Source organism: Hordeum vulgare, chromosome 2H (assembly GCF_904849725.1).
Source record: "Hordeum vulgare subsp. vulgare chromosome 2H, MorexV3_pseudomolecules_assembly, whole genome shotgun sequence".
In the NCBI taxonomy this organism is placed as follows: domain Eukaryota; kingdom Viridiplantae; phylum Streptophyta; class Magnoliopsida; order Poales; family Poaceae; genus Hordeum; species Hordeum vulgare.
In genome coordinates this window covers 643,327,731-643,349,117 of record NC_058519.1, presented here as the reverse complement: position 1 = coordinate 643,349,117, position 21,387 = coordinate 643,327,731, and the positions used below count along the sequence as shown (strand labels likewise).

General features: G+C 46.9%; 1 protein-coding gene and 1 pseudogene across 1 annotated transcript; one reads left to right on the top strand and one right to left on the bottom strand.

The window, feature by feature from the left end:
• The first annotated feature begins 1,417 nt into the window (after positions 1–1,417).
• LOC123431162 (2-oxoglutarate-dependent dioxygenase 21, chloroplastic-like) lies at positions 1,418–3,369 on the top strand. The gene is made up of 3 exons (XM_045114998.1): positions 1,418–1,819; positions 2,092–2,330; positions 2,415–3,369. Exons 1-3 carry the CDS (start codon positions 1,640–1,642, stop codon positions 2,995–2,997), a joined length of 1,002 nt encoding a protein of 333 aa, XP_044970933.1. The 5' UTR covers positions 1,418–1,639; the 3' UTR covers positions 2,998–3,369.
• Positions 3,370–18,976: 15,607 nt separating this feature from the next.
• LOC123428886 lies at positions 18,977–21,052 on the bottom strand (annotated as a pseudogene).
• Between the last annotated feature and the right edge of the window lie 335 nt (positions 21,053–21,387).

Below are 21,387 nucleotides of genomic sequence, written 5' to 3'. Positions count from 1 at the left end.
GCTTTGCCGTAAAGTTGTATGTCGCCGTTGGTACTCCGGCAGAGGTCCTTCACCCCTTTACCGAACCTCTCATCGCGCCGCCGACCATCCACATGAAGAATCGACGTCCAGATACGCGGTCGCTGCCATGCCCACCATCACCAGCATCACCAGCCATAGGGTCCTCGGTTGCCGCCGCACGACCAGGGAGCCGCCCTGGCCGCGGTGCAAAGCCCCCAACCGCCTCGAAGGGTTGCTGCAGCCTCCTCCTGCCTCAGCGCCTTGGCACCGGGCGCCGCGGCCAACGCCAGTGGCAGTGGCAGCACGATTTGCTGTTGGGTGTGGGGTTGGGGCGTCGGGATCCGATCCCCCGGAGCCGCCGTGGGGCGGCGGCACGAGGGGGTCGGGAGGAAGTCCAGGATGATGTCTCACACAACAACATAAAGTATTTCTTCCAGTTAAAAATCCAGGATTAATCGAAATAGTAAGAGTATAGTACAAACTAACACGGGCGTCCGGAAACATCAACTAGTAAGAGGGTGTTTGGATCACTAGAGACTAGAGACTAGAGACTAGTAGTAGTCACCTTTAGTCAGTAAACCTCCAAACACCCCTGACTAATGGGTGACTAAAACTAGTTTAGTCCCTAGTCACCCCACCCCCAACTAAAAGTGACTAAAGTCTCTCTCCAATTAATTGGCGGGCCCATCCTGTTGCAGGCTCATCCTCCCATGCTGGCATACCAATGAAAGGGAGATAAATGAGAATAATTTAATACAGAGACATTTAATGCTGACTAGTAGTAGTCACCTTCCAAACAGGGTCTGACTAAAAACTTCTAATCTGACTACTACTAGTCACATGACTAGAGAGTATCCAAACATCCTCTAAGACTTACTAGTTAAGTCTGAAATTTAGCGATCCCGATATAGAAAACCAGCAGACGGGCATCCCGAAACAAACATAGCTGCTTCGTCAGCTCGCGGCACCGCCAAAACGGGAAAACCCCTCGTGCATCCCCGGCGCCGGTTGAGTTCCTGGCCCCATCCCGAAACAAACATAGGATAGCCACACCCTGACCCCGCCGCCGGTTGAGTTCCTCCCCCACCCCCGGCGCGAGAAAACAAGCATTATCCAACCGAGCGGGCTGGATGCCAACTTGGGGCGAGCAAAAACGGAATCGTGAGCCTGCTTGCTCACCCACGCACACTGAAACCCACACCTAAACCACAGCTGGTGCGGAAAGGAACCGGGCGACCATCCCCCTTCTTCACCTGGACGCAGCAGCGCAGATACGTCGCCGTCGCCGTCGCCATCGGGGCGTGCGTGCCTACATACGCACACACGCACGCTACCCAGGGCAAGAGAAAAGATCTACCTCTAAGTGCAGGGGATCTGGTACTCTTTGCTTGGCCACCAGTGGCATCCATGGCATGCAGTGCAGTGCAGTGCAGTGCAGCGCGGCTACCTCCCATGCCTCTTGTGTGCTGCTCATCTCTGATTGCTTCCCTACTTCTTCATCCAGATTCCGCCCTATAAATCCCACTAGCGCTCGGGATCTAGATGGAACGCACGCATCCGAACCATCTTAGAAGAAGAAGAGCCAGCAACAAGGAACCATATCAGTTCTGTTTGTTGGACGCGCCAAGACGATCGAGGCATGCCTGCTGCCGTCTCCGGGCGCCTCTTGGCTAGGACCATGGCGAGCCACCACAACCACCGGCAGCAGCGACCATTGCCGGTGATCAACATTGGCCGGCTCGGCGACAAGGACCCCGCCGCCCGGGCGCTCGTCGTCGAGGACATAGCACGGGCGTGCCGCGACCGGGGGTGCTTCCAGGTCCGTTGCTCTGCTTCTGCTTGTTATTACTCCTGCTACTACTCTACACCCTCTGGTCCTCAAGCCGACGACACCTCCGCTACGCTACGGCCAGTTAAAGATGGATAGGGCTATGAGTTACCCGTACGTGCTGACATGGACGCAGCCATTTCAATACTGACAGTGACCTGGCACTAAGTTAACCGCATGCAAAACAAGCGACAAATCATATCATGCACATATATACCGAGATGCCAGTGCTGACACGTTGTGCTGCCGGGGTGAACCTGAAGGTGATAAACCACGGCGTCAGCAAGTCCGCCATGGACGGCGCGCTCGAGGCCGCCTCGGAGTTCTTCGACATGCCCGCCGACCGCAAGGCGGCGTTCGCCTGCGACGACATCCGCAGCCCGGTCCGGTACGACACCAGCTCCCGGGACGGGATCAGCAAGGCCAGGTCTTTCCTCAAGCACTACGCCAATCCCATCGAGGACTGGGTCGACTCCTGGCCAACACAGCCGCCAACATACAGGTACTTGATCATCAACCTGAACATGGAATCCTCGGCATTGCCACACTCTTCTTAGATTGAGAAAAAACAAGTGATGATCGGCAGGAAGAAGATGGGGAAGTATGCCGTGGAGGTGCAGAGGCTGTCGGTGCAGCTCACGGGGGCCATCGTGGAGGGGCTGGGACTATGCCCAATGTACCTTGAGGAGAAGCTCGGAGCAGGGCTGCAGTTCATGGCGCTCAACAACTACCCGCAGGGATCGTCTCGGGCCGGCGACACGGTCGGGCTGGCGCCGCACTCGGACATTGGCTTCATCAGCATCCTGCTGCAGAGCTCGCCGGGGCTGGAGGTGACGCACCACGACGACGGCGGCATATGGACGCCGGTCCCGTCCATTCCAGGGGCGCTCCACGTCCACCTCGGCGACCACCTGGAGGTGCTGAGCAACGGCCGGCTCAGGTCCCTCCTGCACCGTGCCATCCTCAATACGGATGAAGCGAGGATCTCCATCGCCAGCATCCATGGCGCGGCGATGGACGAGAAGGTCCGGTGCGCCGAGGAGCTCGTCGACGAGCGCCACCCGAGGATGTACAGGGAGAGCAGCTTCCATGACTTCCTCGACTTCCTGCCGACCAACGTCAAGGCGTACCGGAGGTTCGTTGAGACCCTCAAGATCGACACTGCTTAACCCAAAAACATCATATTCGTTCTGCTGCATTAAGAGTTTAAGACACACACAGCTGAAGGAGACTCTGCACATAAGTGTCCATTTAGTTGTGTCATTTAATTATGCCTCCATTACCAAGTATCTCCGTACGAATAAGGGAGTATGGTATCAGCAGAGCAGGATAGGCGTGTGATTAGCAGGGTGCCTTTTTTTTAAGACTCTCCATTTCTTGCTTTGGGGAAATGCAGTATTCCTGCATGTCTCTTCCATCAAAAGGAGGATCAAAGGGACCTTGCAGAGCTCTTCCGGTCCTGTGGTACCTGCACCATGTGTCCGATATCTGTATTAGTTCATTTCACCTATTGAAATTTATTTTCTCATGAGATGTATTGCGTGGAACATATATTAAATACATTTTACTGTTTTCTTTTTTGCTTGTTTTTATCTGTGTCCAAACTACAAATCTAAGACATACTGACAAAGATAACTCTTGTGTTCTGAATACTTCTTAAGTTGCCCGTAATGGAAGTATCAGAGATAGTATCATGCATGCCAACTAGGCAATTTCGATGAGGTAGCGTATAATTAAATGATGAAAGAGAAGATTGAGTATCATATCATGATACCGTATCATATTAAATAATGTGCTACTATGTGTTTTGCATGACAATAAATGAACTATCCTATGATACTATCCATTACGGATGTGTTATCATACACTAGTATCATATGCATGATACTAGTATATCATTACAACCAACCTTAGAGCAACCCTAACGCAGCGATCCATTTTGTCCGTTTGGGTCATCCGGACACAAAAGCTGCCCCAAGGGGATGACCCAAACGGACGCGCGTGTCCGCCTGCTGTCCGCTCGTTGTCTATCCCGACCCAAACTGAACGCAAAATTGAGCAACAAATGGGTCTGCGACGAACAAAACTGGACGCTCCCGTCGTCCGCTCCTCCCCTCTCGTGTCCGCCCTGGTCCCACTTATCAGCGGTCTGCCCCTCCCCAAGGCCGCTGTCGATGGAAGTGGCCGGCGACCCGCCGCGACTGCTGACGTTGCCCATCTCGACGCGGAACCGGCAAAAGGAAACGAAGTTGAACTGAGCAGCATGGAGGGTAGGACCGGGCCGGCGACGTGCGGTGGTGGGGCGGCGGTGGACGGGTCATGCATGGCGGCGGCGGAGGTGACGGGATCTCGCGCGGGGGCTGCGGGATCTCGCATGGCGAGAGCAGACGTAGGTGGCCGGACTAGGGAGGGAGGCGTCGCGAGCCAGGGAGGGAGGCGATAGTGGCGGCATGATGCAGTTCGTAGGAGTGGGCAGATGGGATCGAGGGAGGTAGGGAAGTAGGTCGTGGGGAGCGGGTGGTTGGTTCTTTTTTTCTTCTATACCGGACGGGTGGGTTGGGTTCGTCCACCGGCCGCCCGTGTCCGCATCTTGTAGCTAGGCGGATGGGTGACCCAAACGGATAAAATTCAGATAAAATTCGTGTCCGTTTGGGTCGCCCCGTTGAATTTGCCCTTATGCTTCACATCGAAACATACCACTTTCACAAAAATCAAGCAAGGTGGTTCAGCGACATCCCAAAAAACTGGCGCACATCATTTGTATTAGTAGTAAATGTTGTTTCTTTCGAGAAACCTGAAGGGACTTGACCAAAACATTTTCAACATTATTGAGTTTGAAAATAAACTAGTAGTACAAGAGGAGAACACTAAAAATAGGTACCTGAACAAGAAAATCAGTTGCTCCCCAAAAGAAGGAAACCAGTAAACAATGCCAAATTATCTATTGCGGCTGCTCAATGTTATCAACTCCACATGAGACAAGCTTGTTGGTTGCGTGCTGCTGGAGCTGAGATGTCGTGCTGTTGGCCGACCAAGAGAAAGTATGAAAGCTACACAAGTGAAAGGGTCATCTTTCATGGAAGGTTCATTTTTTCTTAGAAAGAAGGCCGAAGAAGAGCCCCGCTTTGATTAATGAAGCCATCAACTAGCTAGGAATCAACACGAGAAATCTGTTAAAAAGGAGATCTATGCACTTCGGCTGTTATGAGTGTGTGATTTTCAGTGAAAGAACTGAATAAACTTCAATGCATCTTTCTCTCAAGATTGTTGGGCAAGCATTCTTCCAAACAATAAAAAGGGGAAGTATCCATATTGATGAAGCAGTTCCTGCCCATCAATTGCTTCCGTTTTCTTTTCATGGATATAATTATACTAGGATGTTGGTATATGTGGATTCAAAGGAATGACTAAAATTTCAGAAGAGAAGTTCAATATGTCAACCCATGGAAAATTATGCACAAACAGGATCTTTCCCTTCAAGAGCACATGATCAGAAGTAAGTCTCTTGACTTTAAAGGATTGGATTAGCACACATCTGTGATGCTGCTGCTAGGTTTCTGGTTTTCAAACATCGTCATGATCCCGAAAACAGGAGTTGGGTAGTAGTTTTATGTTTTCTTTTCCTAGTACCTTGTTTGTACATAACACTTGGTTTTCTTTTATATGATAACAATTGTTCTACCGTTGGAGGCTAAGAAAACAAAGCCATCAACTAGCCCGGAATTATAAAGACAAAAACATACAAACAAAAACAGAAGGAAAAAAGGAAAACGGATGATAAAAAGTGCCTCCCAATCAGCTGACAAAACACCACCAACAAAAAGCAAACATCAGGTAAGAGCATGGTTAGTAGTATAACTACTTGTGGGTCATAGCACATTGTTATGTTATGTCATGTCATCTATAGCCAATATTATAGTTAACATGTGTGGTAGTTAGTTATCAGGGAGTATTACTTCCTTCGTCCGAAAATAACTGTCTCAACTTTGTACTAGCTCTAGTACTTTGTACTAGCTCTAGTACAAAGTTGTACTAAGGTTAAGACACTTATTTTGGGACGGAGGGAATATTTATTAACGTACTCATAGAACTTATTAAAACCCATGCTATAGAGGTTGTAGATCTACGGCTTGCTTCTTTTCTCTCCTTTTCTCTCATCAAACTCAATAAAAACACAATATATAAATTCTCATAGCGTGTTTACATCACCTTATTATACTTGCTCTGAGCAACAATGACTACTCCTAGATAAGCTCAATGTCTTGTTTGTTTCTGTTGGGAAAACCCGCGGCCCATTCTAGGCCTCTTTGATCCGCATTATTTTAAAATGCACAGAATCAAAGTGGCATGCCCAGTTGAATCCTATGGGATTAACAAGGAGTGTTTGATGTCATAAAAAAATTAAAAAAATTATGAAAAAGGTTGAAGTGGGTGTTAGATTTTCTATACAAGATTCCTGGTTGGAGAAGTGCTTTTTCATCGTGAGGTCAATCCTTTGAAAATACGATAGAATTCCTTTGAACTCTGAATCAAAGGAGCCCTCTCACTCTTTAGAATCTTCCCACAAAATTTGTGGTCAGAGAAGTGCTTTCCTTCTTCTTCTTTTTTTGCGAATAAAAGAAGTGCTTTTCTTCGTGACATGAGCTACCAACGACTGTGAACATATACAACCTGATAAAAATGTTTTTTGGACTTTGGGCGTACACCGGCCACGCGACTACGTATGCTTTGCAAATGTCGAGCCTGTTTCTTTTTAATTGCAAAAATAAAAGAAGAAAAAACCTGGTTCTTTCTTTTTGTAAAAAAAAAAGAAGCGTTCATTTGTGTTGTGGCTGTCGCTCTCGGGAAACTGCTTGGTAACGAACGAGTAGCGAGAGTCGAAAATGACATCCATCCACCCATCCAAAAGAAGAAGAAAAGGGAGGCAATCACATCGACTGAGAAAAGTAAAACATAAATACATGAGGCGAGATCGATCGAACCCCAGCGGCGGTTCCAGCGTCGGATGAGGATGAATGAAGAGGTCGAGCGAACCAAGGCGGTGAGCCACGAGAACAACACATTGCAGTGCAGATTTGGAGCCAAGTTACTACTCCTGTGGAGTAGGTAGTACGGGGCTGACCTTTGTTCCTTCCTTCCTGTGGCCGGCCGCCCGGGCTCGGTCGTCTGCCGATCAGTCCTGCGGCCGCGCCGATGCAACTAGCCAGCCGTAGACCGTCGATCACTCTGCTATCCTCTGCGAAGGCAGGAGGGAGGAAGGCTCGCGGCGACGTGTCGGAGCGCGGCGGCGGGCACGCGTGGCCACCGCGCGCTCGTCCAGGCCGGAGTTTTTCGCCGCGCCGAGACAGAAGGGATATTTTCTCGCCAACTTGAACACGTTCTTTTAGATGTGAACACGTATCTCTTGAAATTGGTAGTGGGCTTTAGGCCCGTTAGAGAATTTCAGAAAAATCTCCAAGGACCCATGTAGGTAGTGGCATGACAAGGTGATGGAAAGTTTAGTCCCACCCTGCTAGTGGAGGAGAAGTTGGATCCTTTTATAAGGGTCTCTCTTCCACATGTTATTGGAGAATGAGAAGAGAAGGTGCCCTCGCGCACTCCTCCTCCGCCGCCCGCCTTGCCACGCCTCAGCACGACGCGGGAATGAGCCGAGCTCATACCTACGCGCTTATTTTTGCCGGTCAGGAACGGAGAATACGTAACGGACACGGCACGATCTGCGACGTCGGAACGTGGGCTGTTACCGACTCGGACGTGGGTTCGGCCCACGTCTCTCCACCCAGCCGCCTTTATAAGCAGGCTATCGCCTACCCTAGCCGTCACGAGAATCAAATCGCATCTGCCTCTCGCGTTCGTTCCTTTTGCTGTTGCTGCCGCCGGCGACTCCGTCCCGTTTACCGCGTACACAGTCGACGGGAGAGCAGGCCTCCGAAACCCCGCCTCTCCGGCTCCTGTACGGGAGAGGGGCGATTAGGTTTTTGGGGAGCGATCACGCGACTGCCCGCCTCCGTCCGTCTGCTTCGTCTACGTCCGCGTCGCCCTCGTCATCGCCATGTCTTCACCAAGCGAAGCTGTCCGTCTCGTCCGCGAGAAGGCCGAAGCCGAGAAGAAGGCGGCAGAGGATGCTGCCACCGCTGCTGCTACGACCAATTGGCCGATCGAAGGGTATGACATGTTTATCTCTCTCCTGTTTCTGTCTGCACTAGTAGTACTGCCTATATGCGTAGATGTTTCTGCTATATGCGTAGTACTTGCTAGTATACTCCGTGATCAGTATGTCATGAACCTAGTCAATGCCATGTTAGTAATTATTTCATGGATTAATCTACTCGGAAAATTGCCTATTTACTCAACAATCCAAAAACCTAATCTGTGTAGGAATTTTTTGAGTAATGGTTTTGCTGCTGCACTGAAACCGGATAAGTTTACCGGTACTTTTTTCAAGCGTTGGCAAACAAGAACCACCTTATGGCTCACGGCTATGAACGTGTTCTGGGTAGCCGGTGTCACTCCTACGGAAACTATCACTCCTGAATAGGAGAAGATGTTTAAGGAGGCCATCGTCCTATTCCTTGGAGCAGTCATTAGCGTGATCGGAGATAAGCTGGTTGATGCATATTTACATATGCATGTTGCCAAGGACTTGTGGGAGGCGCTCGAATCTAAATTCGGGGCCACCGATGCTGGGAGTGAGATGTATGTTATGGAGTAGTTCCACGACTACAAAATGGTTGACAACCGTTCTGTATTGAAAAAGGTTCATGAGATAATATGCATAGCTAAAGAACTTGAGGTTCTTAAGTGCAATTTGCTGGGCAAGTTTGTCGCGGGCTGTATAATTGCTAAGCTCCCTAATTCCTGGAGGAATTTGCTACTACTCTGAAACATCAGAGGCGTGAGTTCTCAGTAGAGGACGTCATCGGCCATCTGAGTGTTGAGCAGAACTCGACAGCAAAGGACTCCAATGGAAAAGCGGTGGAAAGCTCTTCTGCTGCCAATATGGTACATCAGAGGAACCTCAATTCCTACAAGCCCAAGGGAAAGAATTCTGTCCAACAGAATACCGACTTTAAGAAGAAGGGAAAGAAGCCCTTCAAAAAAAATAAGAAGGGAGATGACTGCTATACTTGTGGTTCAGAGGAACATTGGGCGAACAAGTGCCCAAACAAGTACAAGAAGCCGGCGTAGGACTCCAAGTCTGCCAATATGATTGTGGGAAACAATGAAAGTGGTGCATCTGGGTACGGTAATTCACTTACTGTATTTACAGTTTGTCAGTCCACCGATTGGTGGGTGGACACGGGTGCAAATATTCATGTGTGTGCTGACTTATCATTGTTCTCTTCTTATCAGGCCACCGGTCGCGGGTCCGTATTGATGGGGAATGGCGCGGGTGCTTCTGTTCTTGGTGTTGGCACGGTCGATCTGAAGTTTACTTCGGGAAGGATCGTGCAGCTGAAGAACGTGCATCATGTCCCCGCCATCAAGAAGAACCTCGTTAGTGGTTCCCTTCTGTGTAGAGAAGGGTTTAAGTTGGTATTCAAGTCTAGTAAAGTAGTAGTTACGAAATATGGACTTTTCGTTGGAAAAGGTTATGAATGCGGAGGTTTGTTCCGCCTTTCTCTTGCAGATTTTTGTAATAAAGCTGTGAACAATATTCATTCGAGTGTTAATGAATCTGAAGTTTGGCATTCACGTCTTTGTCACATAAGTTTCGGTGTTATGTCGCGGCTAGCAAAACTGAATTTAATCCCAACTTTCACTTTAGCCAAAGGTTCTAAGTGCCATTTGTGTGTGCAAGCAAAGCAACCTCGCAAGCCTCACAAGGCTGCAGAGGAGAGACACTTGGCACCATTAGAACTCATACATTCTGATCTTTGTGAGATGAATGATGTGTTGACTAAAGGTGGAAAGAAATATTTCATGACATTGATAGATGATTCCACTAGGTATTGCTATGTTTATCTGTTAAATACTAAAGATGAGGCTCTACACTACTTTAAAATCTATAAGGCAGAAGTTGAGAATCAACTTGAAAAGAAAATTAAACGAGTCCGGTCTGATCGTGGTGGAGAGTACTTCTCAAACGAATTTGATTCATTTTGTGCGGAACACGACATTATTCATGAGAGGACGCCTCCCTATTCACCCCAGTCAAACGGGGTTGCCGAGCGGAAAAACCGTACTCTAACTGATTTGGTTAACGCCATGTTAGATACATCGGGTTTATCCAAGGCATGGTGGGGGGAGGCTATATTGACCGCGTGTCATGTCCTGAATAAAGTTCCTACAAAAGATAATGAGGTCACTCCCTACGAGGAGTGGTCGAAGAGAAGGACGACATTCTCGTACTTACGTACTTGGGGCTGCTTGGCGAAAGTCAATGTACCGATCCCCAAGAAGCGTAAGCTTGGACCAAAGATTGTGGACTGCATTAATTTGGGATATGCTAAGGATAGCGTAGGCTATAGATTTCTAGTAGTGAAATCTGAGGTACCTGACGTGAAGGTCGGTACAATAATGGAGTCGAGGGATGCTACATTCTTTGAGGATATATTTCCCATGAGAGATATGCAAAGCACTTCTAGACACGAATCTGAGATAACTCCTGAGCCTGCCATTCCTATGGAATATTATGAACAAACACATGATGATAATCCTGAGGAGGATGACGCGGAAACCCTTGGTAGGGGCAAGAGACAAAGGACTGCAAAGACCTTTGGTGATGATTTCTTCGTATACCTCATGGATGATAATCCCACTTCTATTTCAGAAGCGTATGCTTCTCCAGATGCTGATTACTGGAAAGCTGCGGTCCGTAGCGAGATGGATTCCATCATGGCTAACGGGACATGGGAAATCACTGATCGTCCCTATGGTTGCAAACCATTGGGATGCAAGTGGGTGTTCAAAAAGAAGCTTAGGCCCGATGGCACGATTGAAAAGTACAAGGCTAGGCTTGTGGCCAAGGGCTATGCCCAGAAAGAAGAAGATTTCTTCGATACTTATTCACCTGTGGCTAGACTGACCACCATTCGTTTACTACTCTCATTGGCGGCCTCTCATGGTCTTCTCGTTCATCAAATGGACGTTAAGACGGCTTTCCTGAATGGAGAGCTAAATGAGGAAATCTATATGCAACAGCCAGATGGCTTTGTGATAGATGGTCAGGAAGCAAAGGTGTGTAAGTTGTTGAAATCTTTATATGGTCTGAGACAAGCACCTAAGCAATGGCATAAGAAGTTTAATACAACTCTGACATCTGTTGGCTTCGTTGTTAATGAATCTGACAAATGTGTATACTATCGCCATGGTGGGGGCGAAGGAGTTATATTGTCCTTGTATGTTGATGACATACTGATATTTGGAACCAACCTCAAAGTAATTGAGGAGGTCAAGTCTTTTCTGTCTCAAAACTTTGAGATGAAGGACCTTGGGGTGGCTGATGTTATCTTGAACATCAAGCTGTTGAGAGATGATGAGGGTGGGATTACACTTATGCAATCCCACTATGTTGAGAAGATTTTGAGTCGCTTTGGATATTCATACTGCAAAATTTCTCAAACATCATATGATCCTAGTGTGCTTATTCGAAAGTTTAAAGGCACAACTATAGATCAATTGAGATTCTCTCAAATTATCGGTTCACTTATGTACCTAGCTAGCGCAACGAGGCCTGACATCGCGTTTGGTGTGAGCAAACTTAGCCGGTTTGTTGCAAATCCGGGCGATGTTCATTGGCCTGCTGTTGAAAGAATTATGCGCTACTTGAAAGGTACTGTCAACCACGGGCTTCACTATACGGGATACCCATCGGTACTTGAAGGGTATAGTGATGCGAGTTGGATCTCTGATGCTGATGAGATGAAGGCCACCACTGGGTATATGTTTACTCTTGGGGGTGGTGCTGTTTCCTGGAAGTCTTGCAAGCAAACGATCTTAACGAGATCGACAATGGAAGCAGAATTAACAGCATTAGACACATCTGGTGTCGAAGCAGAATTTCTTCGAGATCTTTTGATGGACTTACCTGTGGTTGAGAAGCCGGTTCCGGCTATCCTTATGAACTGCGATAATCAAACAGTCATTGTTAAAGTGAAGAGTTCAAAGGACAATATGAAGTCCAACAAACATATAAGAATGAGATTGAAGTCTGTCAGACGTTTGAGAAACTCCGGAGTGATAGCGTTGGATTACATCCAAACGGCTAAGAATCTGGCAGATCCCTTTTCTAAAGGGCTATCACGTGTTGTGATAGATAGTGCATCGAGGGAGATGGGTATGAGACCCACATGAGTTGCCATGGTAGTAACCCAACCTATATGATCGGAGATCCCGTGAAGTAGGACGTGGGAAAACAAGCCAGTGGTGAACTGAGGAGAGTAACTTTACTAACCCACTCCGTTGGAGATGCAATCCTCTCGCATATTGTATGGTAGGATGACTACTGTCTTAATATGTTCTAAAGCTTATGTGTAAGCAAGATGCTGTCCTACAGAGCGATCTTTGGAGGAACACACCTATATGAGCTTGACTGCTGGTCACAGTCTATGAGATTTGGATGATCTCTAGTAAACTCATGAACAGGCCAGGAGTGTGACTAATATGCTCCACTCGAGGGGTCACCTTCGGCATCCTAGTACTAGTAAGACTTGTGGTGAAGCTCCTTTACGCCAAACTGTCAATTCAAGGCATAGTCCATTGTTCAGTTGTAAAGGGGTGTAGCTACTTGCTCTAGGTGAAGCTCAACCTTAACAGGTCTTCACTGAAATGTTGGTATATTAAAACAGTGATTGGAACGAGGGAACACGATGTGCCCTTGAGATCTGGTGGGGGATTGTTGAAATTGGTAGTGGGCTTTAGGCCCATTAGAGAATTTCAGAAAAATCTCCAAGGGCCCATGTAGGTGGTGGCAAGACAAGGTGGTGGGAAGTTTAGTCCCACCCCGCTAGTGGAGGAGAAGTTGGACCGCTTTATAAGGGTCTCTCTTCCACATGCTATTGGAGAGTGAGAAGAGAAGGTGCCCTCGCGCACTCCTCCTCCGCCACCCGCCTCGCCACGCCTCGTCACGACGCGGGTTGCGGGAATGAGCCGAGCTCATACCTACGCGCTTATTTTTGCCGGTCAGGAACGGAGAATACGTAACGGACACGGCACGATCTGAGACGTCGGATCGTGGGCTTTTACCGACTCAGACGTGGGTTCGGCCCACGTCTCTCCACCCAGCCGCCTTTGTAAGCAGGCTATCGCCTACCCTAGCCGTCACGAGAATCGGATCGCATCTGCCTCACGCGTTTGTTCCTTTTGATGTTGCTGCCGCCGGCGACTCCGTCCCGTTTACCGCGTACACGGTCGACGGGAGAAACCCCGCCTCTCCGGCTCCTATACGGGAGAGGGGCGATTAGGTTTTTGGGGAGCGATCACGCGACTGCTCGCCTCCGTCCTCTGCTTCGTCTACGTCCGCGTCGCCCTCGTCATCGCCATGTCTTCACCAAGCGAAGCTGACCGTCTCGCCCGCGAGAAGGACGAAGCCGAGAAGAAGGCGGCAGAGGATGCTGCCACCGCTGCTGCTACGGCCAATTGGCCGATCGGAGGGTATGACATGTTTATCTCTCTCCTGTTTCTGTCTGCACTAGTAGTACTGCCTATATGCGTAGATGTTTCTGCTATATGCGTAGTACTTGCTAGTATACTCCGTGATCAGTATGTCATGAACATAGTCAATGCCATGTTAGTAATTATTTCATGGATTAATCTACTCGGAAAATTGCCTATGTACTCAACAGTTTCGATATTGGTCGCCTCCCTCAAGAGGCGTGTCACAAACACATGCCGAAGAGTGTTAAAGAAAACATACCGTAGATGTTAAACATTGTACAGAAAATCTATGTAGAAGCACCGCACTGTAGACATCCGGTGCGGCTGTGTTCTCTTGCATGCATGCATGCATATAATGATGTCATCAGATTCGTTTTAAATGATCGAAATTCAAAAAAAATTATCTCTTAAATCGTTAATTCGATCGATGATCCGTTTTCATCGTTGACTTTGTATTGACGAAATCTTTAAAACTAGATCCCATGTCGACATGTTTTGACAACTCTTTTTTTCTCATAATTACCACATTTGTTGCACTTACTTGTCATATTAGTAAGTACTTACTTGTATGGTAAAAATAACTTAATCGTCAAATTTGTAAAAATTGCGTATAAATATGACATCTTGACATAATCAAAATGACAAAGCACAAATAACTTTTTTAGGCGATTACACGCAAAAATATGACAACTCAACATATTTAAAACTGGTGACCACAAAAAAATCTTTTTTAGTCATCGTTTGTAAATATGACAACTCGGCATAGTTAAACTAGCATCTTGACAACTAAGTTTTTGTAAAATTGGCAACTATGCAATTTTAAATTACTACTAGTAGTACTAGTACTAACAAGATGCATTTAGCTAGTGAATAAGGTCTGCCAACACATATTTTGTGTGAGACATTTTTTCTACCGATTTTCTGTGCGACGCTTTGCATGCAATGCATATTTTTGTGATGCCATCTGCATATCCTTCTAGCCCACGCTGTTGTGTGCTGCAATATGGATACATGCGGCACATGATTCACATCGAGAAAAAATGGCAATTAAGTTTTTTTTTACAAGTAAGTGACTAATAATACGACAAGTAAGTCTAAAAATGTGGCAATTATGAACGGAGAAAAAAAGTTTTCAAAACATGTCGACATGGGGTCTAGTTTTGAAGATCTCGTCGCGATAAAGCCAACGGTGAAAACGGATTGTCAATTAAATTAACAGTTTTAGAGATAAAACTTTTTAAATATCAAGTCAATAGAGAGAATCTTAATGGCGTCATTGCATGCATGCATGGTAAGTGATGGAATTAGCCGCCGTATGAGAAGACAAGCATGCGGCGCCGTTGTGTAGTTTAGTCCAACATTGTATATACTCCCTCCGTTCCTAAATATAAGTCATTTTAGAGATTTCACTAGGGAAATACATACGAAGCAAAATGAGTGAATCTATAATCTAAGGTATGTCTATATACATTTATATGTAATTTTTAATGAAACTTCTAAAAAGACTTATATTTACAAACGAAAAGAGTACAATGCATGTACATGCAACCCTTACTTTTCTTCTCCACATGTCCGCATACAGGACCAATCCACAAACAGGAATACGTGAGGCCGTAATCTAACTGTAATTGAATACATTGCAAACGTTTTTTTAATAAATCTGATAAAATTCATGCAAATATTGACCGGCTTTTATTTAAACATGACGAATTTCATACAAACCAAACGAAACGGTTACATTTTGAACATATTTTAGCTAAAAGATAAAACAAGCTGCGCCGTACGGTCGCGCGAAGCTCCATTCCCACGACGCCGATACCCCACACTAGTGTACTGTCGATTGCGACGGATCCCTTTGTCTTACCCATGTCTGCAGCCCGCTCATCAAACTGTCGGGAGCCCCGTAGGCATATTCTTCCTCCTTTCCCTATCTCCGACTACACCGCTTGCCAGAGTGGCAAAGGGGATGCTTCAACCGGAGGGAAAGAGTTGCATTCGCTTCCGTGAAGCACGTACCCGTGCTTGTTTTTGGGATGTGGAACAACGGTGGCATGCAAGAGAGGATGAGACATTGACGGTCGCCGCCACGACTCGTTCGTAGACTATCTTGAGACTAAAGCGGCGGCGGCGACCTCCCGTGTTCTGCTTTTTCTTGGAGTTGTCGCCGCTCGCAGACGTGCTAGCCACTGAATCGTTCATGCCAGCTATGATGGTTGCTCCGCGTGCCTCTGTGGAACAACTCGCGACTGCTCTGCGAGCTGGCTTGGAGCGCGAGCTGTTGAACCATGTGTCAGCTTGTGGCGGCACCTTTCTCCGTCGGGTCAGGTGCGGGAGGTGGAGCAGCGGGCTACCTCCTCGTCGGATTGCATCGAAAGGATGGAGAAGGAGGAGATGGGGAGCGCACTTGATGGTGTGATTCTTGTCCGATGTCTGACCTCGTTTAAATAGACGGCGGGCGAGAGGAGCTTGCCTGACATTACATATAATGACGGACCACTCATAAACGGACGTGTGGCTGGAGTAGGTTTCTTGGTTTTCGCGCGGGTTTAATGAAGACGCTTGAATGTGGCGAGGAGGCGTGATCAGCGAGGCATGCAGTGGGCGGCACCCTAGGCTGACACACCGCTTCAATGGCGTAGGCAGTGAGAGGGCACGTCTGTCCTGAGCCGTCTTCAATGTCGAGCGATACGCTCTACAGCGACATGAATGTGGGCAACTGGCGTTGGCGGGAACGTGCATATGCGAGGGAGGAGGATCTTGGATGGGCCATGACGGTTAGAAGAGGATGTGGTCACGTGTTCGGAGTCCCGCAAAGCCCCTGCCCCCCCCCCCCCCCCGGGGTTATCATCCTCTTAAAGGAGGTCTCTGGGAAAAAGAGCTCATCGAGACTCCGAACCCTAGGCATGTTGTGTGGGTCAAGCATGGCTAGCGATGGCTTCATATTTTACGCATTTTCAGACCTCATTTGTTGCATGTTCTCTTTATATATTATGTTCCATTGAACCAAATAGTTGTCTATTATACATGATTATCGGTATTTACACTTTCCTTTTTTAGCATGGCACGCTTAGTCTTTTATTTAGTTTTTGTTAGTTTTGTTTGTTTTCTTGTGTCTATGGGTGTTTTGGAGCAATCTAGGACCAAGCACGATGAAAGAACCAAGGATGAGTTTGATACAGAGTCACCCATGGTCCAAACTTAGCCATTCCGGAGGTCGGTAAATGTGATTCTTCTAAAGTGTTCCAAATCAAGATCCAAGACCGGGAATTGATGCACACCGTTCATAGGAATCTAACAAGCTCAAGAACGTCGAATTCCATTTGTATGAAAAATTGGCGATCGTTTTTACCCAAGGAGGACAAATTGAAAGACGACCTTTCATGCGACCGCACGCGGTCGTTTGACGTGCATACAACTCCAAAAGTTTCCCTTCCAGACATGATTCTTCATTGATTTCGTCACCGTTTATTCCCATGAGATTCTTGGCTCGTAAAGAAGAGATTAGGAGAGGATTTGGGCTCACATAGATCCCTTGGATTAAGCCCATCAAGAGAGGTGGCTAGGGAGGCTCCTTATATTAATCAACCTCAACTCTAGCCGTCGTCATATCATCTACATCATCTCATTCACCAAGAACACATCCCACACCACCTCCATTGCTGCTCCACCGCCTGAGAAGAAGGGACGACACCAAGGGAGGGAGGAGGAAGCTCCGTCACCATGGGAACTGGCCTTCGGGCTGATGTCACCGTGTCGGCACCGCCACCACGGGTGGCACCCGGATCACCACCACCACCGGCGGCGCCTCCATCATCATATCCAACATCACCATGCCGTCTTGCCCCCTCCCTACTTCACCGGCTTAATGCCGACTTGTAACTTGTCCCTGACCCGCATGTATTTGTTTGAGCAGGTGTACTAGTTCTTGAGGATATGGTTGAACCCTTTTTGACATTTGTTGTGATCCAATACTATTTGTCCATGATTCAAGTTAGTAGCCTTCGTGAATGTTGAGCAGAGCGCTCAGTCACATTATGCATTGTTGCAATCAAGTATATTACTGTCGGTTGTGAAGGGTTGGGGCGTTGGGGTAACTCGAGGTGACAATAAAAGTCTTTGATTCCTCGCTATCACAATTGATAGGGAAGTTAGGAAGAACCCTTAGAGAGGCCATGTCCACGGGGTAACCCTTGCAATCCTTCCCACGACATCCTTTTTCAAGAGGAAATAGTCATAGTAGGACCTGGCACCATTGTAGAGGCGGTCATTTTATTATTATTATTATTTTGTGCATCTGAAAGGGTTGATGAAAATTGTTCATGCCAATCAACATCCTTAGAACAAGTACAAGGCACGAAGTACTTATTTAACGTCATGGATGACGCCGCCGCTGGCTAGGCACTTAGAATGAACCCTAGCCAAGAAGACTCAAACCCCAAGACCAATCATACCAAGGTTACCCCCCACTTGATCGATGTTGGAAGGTACTAGGGCAACCAACGATGACACATGTTGCACGAAAACCCTGGTTGGCAGTTTTTTTATTAGGGAGGAAACAATACAAATTCCTGGATTGTGTAGACCAAACATACATGTGCTCGTGAGATTTATTCAAAGTTTCTGAAAATCAATAATGTTTTTTTTGTCTTTGTAAGACTTCTTTTGAAAACCTACATAATGGACTGGGGTTTACTTTTAAATTATTTGTAGAGTGGCTTCTTCTCGAATTTTGCCAAAATGGTTCCAATATTTGTGACACTTCTGAATATTTTCTAGCCGAATATTCTCTCCAAGCCTTTTCCATCTTGTTTGACTCTTCTGTTTCGATTGAGGGACTCTGTTCCACTATCACGCTGAGTCACTGACTGTGTGGCGACTCTGGGAGGCGAGCCGTGTTTTGGACTTCGGAGGAAGGTGGACGGAGGGCGCGCATGGATGAGGTGGTGGTGTTGCTGCCAGGGCGGACCCTTGGATCGCATGTCCCTTGGATTGCGGTGGATCGCATGGCCCTTGGATTGTTTGCTCGGCAGGTTCCTCCTCGTCTCCCTCCCCTATTTCGATCTCGTTTCCAAACCATCCATGGTGGAGGAACTGCAAATGCAACCCTGTTCTCACTAATTAAATTGTGCATTGTGTGTCCAACCTTGCAGAGAAAGTGCTCCAACAACCTGCTAACTGAAGCACCAACTGCTTCCTTCCTAACTGAAATTTATGGACGTCGCATTCTAGGGCTTTCAGATTGGAAAGCGAGGAATGAGGCACCAGCTCTGATTCCTCTCATGTGTACCATGGACACTTGGTTGATTAACACGCTTTACTAGATAAATTTACAGTGTGGATTTTTCGTTATGTAATACAGATTCGGTACCTTTTAGAGGAAAAACGACATGACAACAAAAAACAACTTCAGTACCTTAAGATGAAAGGTAACTATTACTCCAGATAAGTAAGTAACTAGTCCAAAACAAATAGATGAACTGTTGCAGGCATCGAGCTTATGATATTACTTTTGTCCGTGCTTGGAGTGAAAATCATACACTACTACGCTTCTCACTTCCTAAGGCTCTCGAGAAAGTTCCTGGGCTTGTTGCCCATATTGCTCGTGAGATGGTCTAGGAAGTCATTAAAACTGCTCTCGTTGTACTTTTCAGGATTTTGCTGATTTACCAGCTCTTTGGCAATGGAGACTTTTTCGTCAAGTGCAAAACCATGAATGCTAGCTATGGAGATCCTTGCTCCTTCAGGATTCAGAACAGCACGGTGCACAACAGTCTTGATTTTGCCGTTGCTCAGAACTTCCATGAGGTCTCCTGCCTGGACATGCAATGCATGTGGGAGTTGCGGAACCACTATCCAACAATCCAACTGTCGCTGTTGCGGTCAACGACATCCAGCCCCTGTGAACTTGCGAGCAAGATGGTAAGAAATCCGTAATCAGAATGTGCTGCCAGCCCTATTGTCGAATCACCTTCTGATTCTTTTGGGTAGCGATTCACTGACAGTAGCTGGAATTCGTCCTCAAATTTGACTTGCTGATAATCCTTACCCAATCCTAGCCTTCAAGTATTGCTTCCATTAGTTGCAAAGCCACCCTCCTTTCAACTGCAAAATTTCCCATACAACCCCTGTTTTCAGTAAACAAAAAAGGTGTTATGTCGACTCTTACATATGGCTGCATGCATCGATTGATGCAGAGGCCGAGGGCTCGTTAATTTCCTCCTTTTCCAAAAAAAAAATGTCGACTCTTACAGCCACACGGATTTACTTTTGGTGTTCGACATTGTATGAAGGTTTTTTAGGAAGATCTTTTACCTGTAGATTGGTGGCTTTTCTGGCCAATATTGCACCCAATTACTGAGGGGGTGGGCATATAACTTTAGTAAGGCCCGTGACAAACTAATGCCATCCTTTGAGCTCGTGTCGTATCTGACAGGCTGTCGGATGTCGTCTGATGCAAACTCTTCCTTTATCTCACTTGGCAGTTTGAAGAAATCTGAAGCTGCTTCAACTGCACCATCCATGACAGATTGACTGATCCCGTGGTTTATAACCTGCAATTAAATTGGGAGGAATCATTAGAGATTGGATAGGCAAGTGAGCTTTCTTGTTTGCTTACCAACCATGGTTCGGGAAAGGCAGTAGCTTAAGTAACCCTCTTATGTACTAATTACTCCATCTGTAAAGAAATATATGACCATTTAGATCACTAAAGTAGTGATAGTGATCTAAACAGTCTTATACTCCAATTTATGTTTACATATGGAGTACTTAATTAGAAGAAAAAACATGCTGATGGGCCCCTTTTATTTTCTCCAATTTATGCTTGTAGTTCCTTAAGAACCTTGGCACTGCTTAAACTTAAAGTTCTAGCATTTTTATGCACAAAAGGAAGTGATTTTTTATTTCCTTTACTGGAAGGTCAATGCTATAATTGAAACCAGCCATTAATGAGTAGGTTTAGACTTAATTACGAATTTTCAACATTGACCAACTGTAGACAAATAATGAACAAAGTTTAGGCTTGTACAAATTGACTGTGTAGGCACTTCTGATTATATTTTTCTGAATTAATGAAGACTAATTTACAGATCGAGGATGATTTACATAAAGCGGAATGCACTCTGGTTAGCTTGAATTAGTATTATTGTCATATTAAGGAATATACTGAACTACATGAAGGTGAACTTGGTACTAAACTTCTCTGCTTCACATTATTTGTCAGTTCCCTGGTGCAACCAATCGTCGTGACAGAGGTGATCTTCTCTATATACAATTGTCTTCTTCTTTTTTGAAACTTAGTTGTAGACAATTGTCATTCCTCATTCAGTCACGTGTGTGCTCTGTTATATTCCATATGTGCTCTGTTATATTCCATATACACCGTAAACTGCTCGTTTGATGTAAATTGAAGACAAATGCCATGGTGTCACACAATATTGTTCTAGAGCAGCATACCTGGAAGTACCCGAGATCATAGCACGCTTTGGCGATATCTCCGACCACGCGAGCTTGTACCGCGGGCTCGATGTCGATGAGGTGACCCAGGTTGATCACCGGCATCGGCAGTGGGTGGAGGCCGTCCGACGGGAGCTGCTCCGGAGGGACAATCCTCGATTCGTCCGACATGTTGGCCGGCCCTGCGCAGGCGGCAGAGTGCAGCCTTGCTATCCAGTGTGGCAGTATCAGAAGAGGATGAAGTTGGCAACAACACTGTGGAGGCGGCGAGGGTCTACTTATAGCCAGCTTCATTCCAGGCGACACGGAAAACCACTTTCTGCATCCGTCTGCAGGCATATCCTGGGCTGCGGTATGTGTATGTGCATGTGCATCTGATCCTTCTCCCCTGGACAGCGCTAGGGGTCAAGGCCATTCTTCTGTCCGTGGCGCATGGCGTGCACTTGGTTTGCTTTGGTCCACGGGAAGCTCCTCCGCGGGAGCGCAAGGACATGAATGTGCATTTC

Coding starts and splice junctions, on each gene's coding strand:
- LOC123431162 (XM_045114998.1), top strand. CDS start 1,640: ATGCCTGCTGCCGTCTCCGGGCGCCTCTTGGCTAGGACCATGGCGAGC. Junction 1,820..2,091: donor GCGACCGGGGGTGCTTCCAG/GTCCGTTGCTCT, acceptor GTGAACCTGAAG/GTGATAAACCACGGCGTCAG. Junction 2,331..2,414: donor ACACAGCCGCCAACATACAG/GTACTTGATCAT, acceptor GATGATCGGCAG/GAAGAAGATGGGGAAGTATG.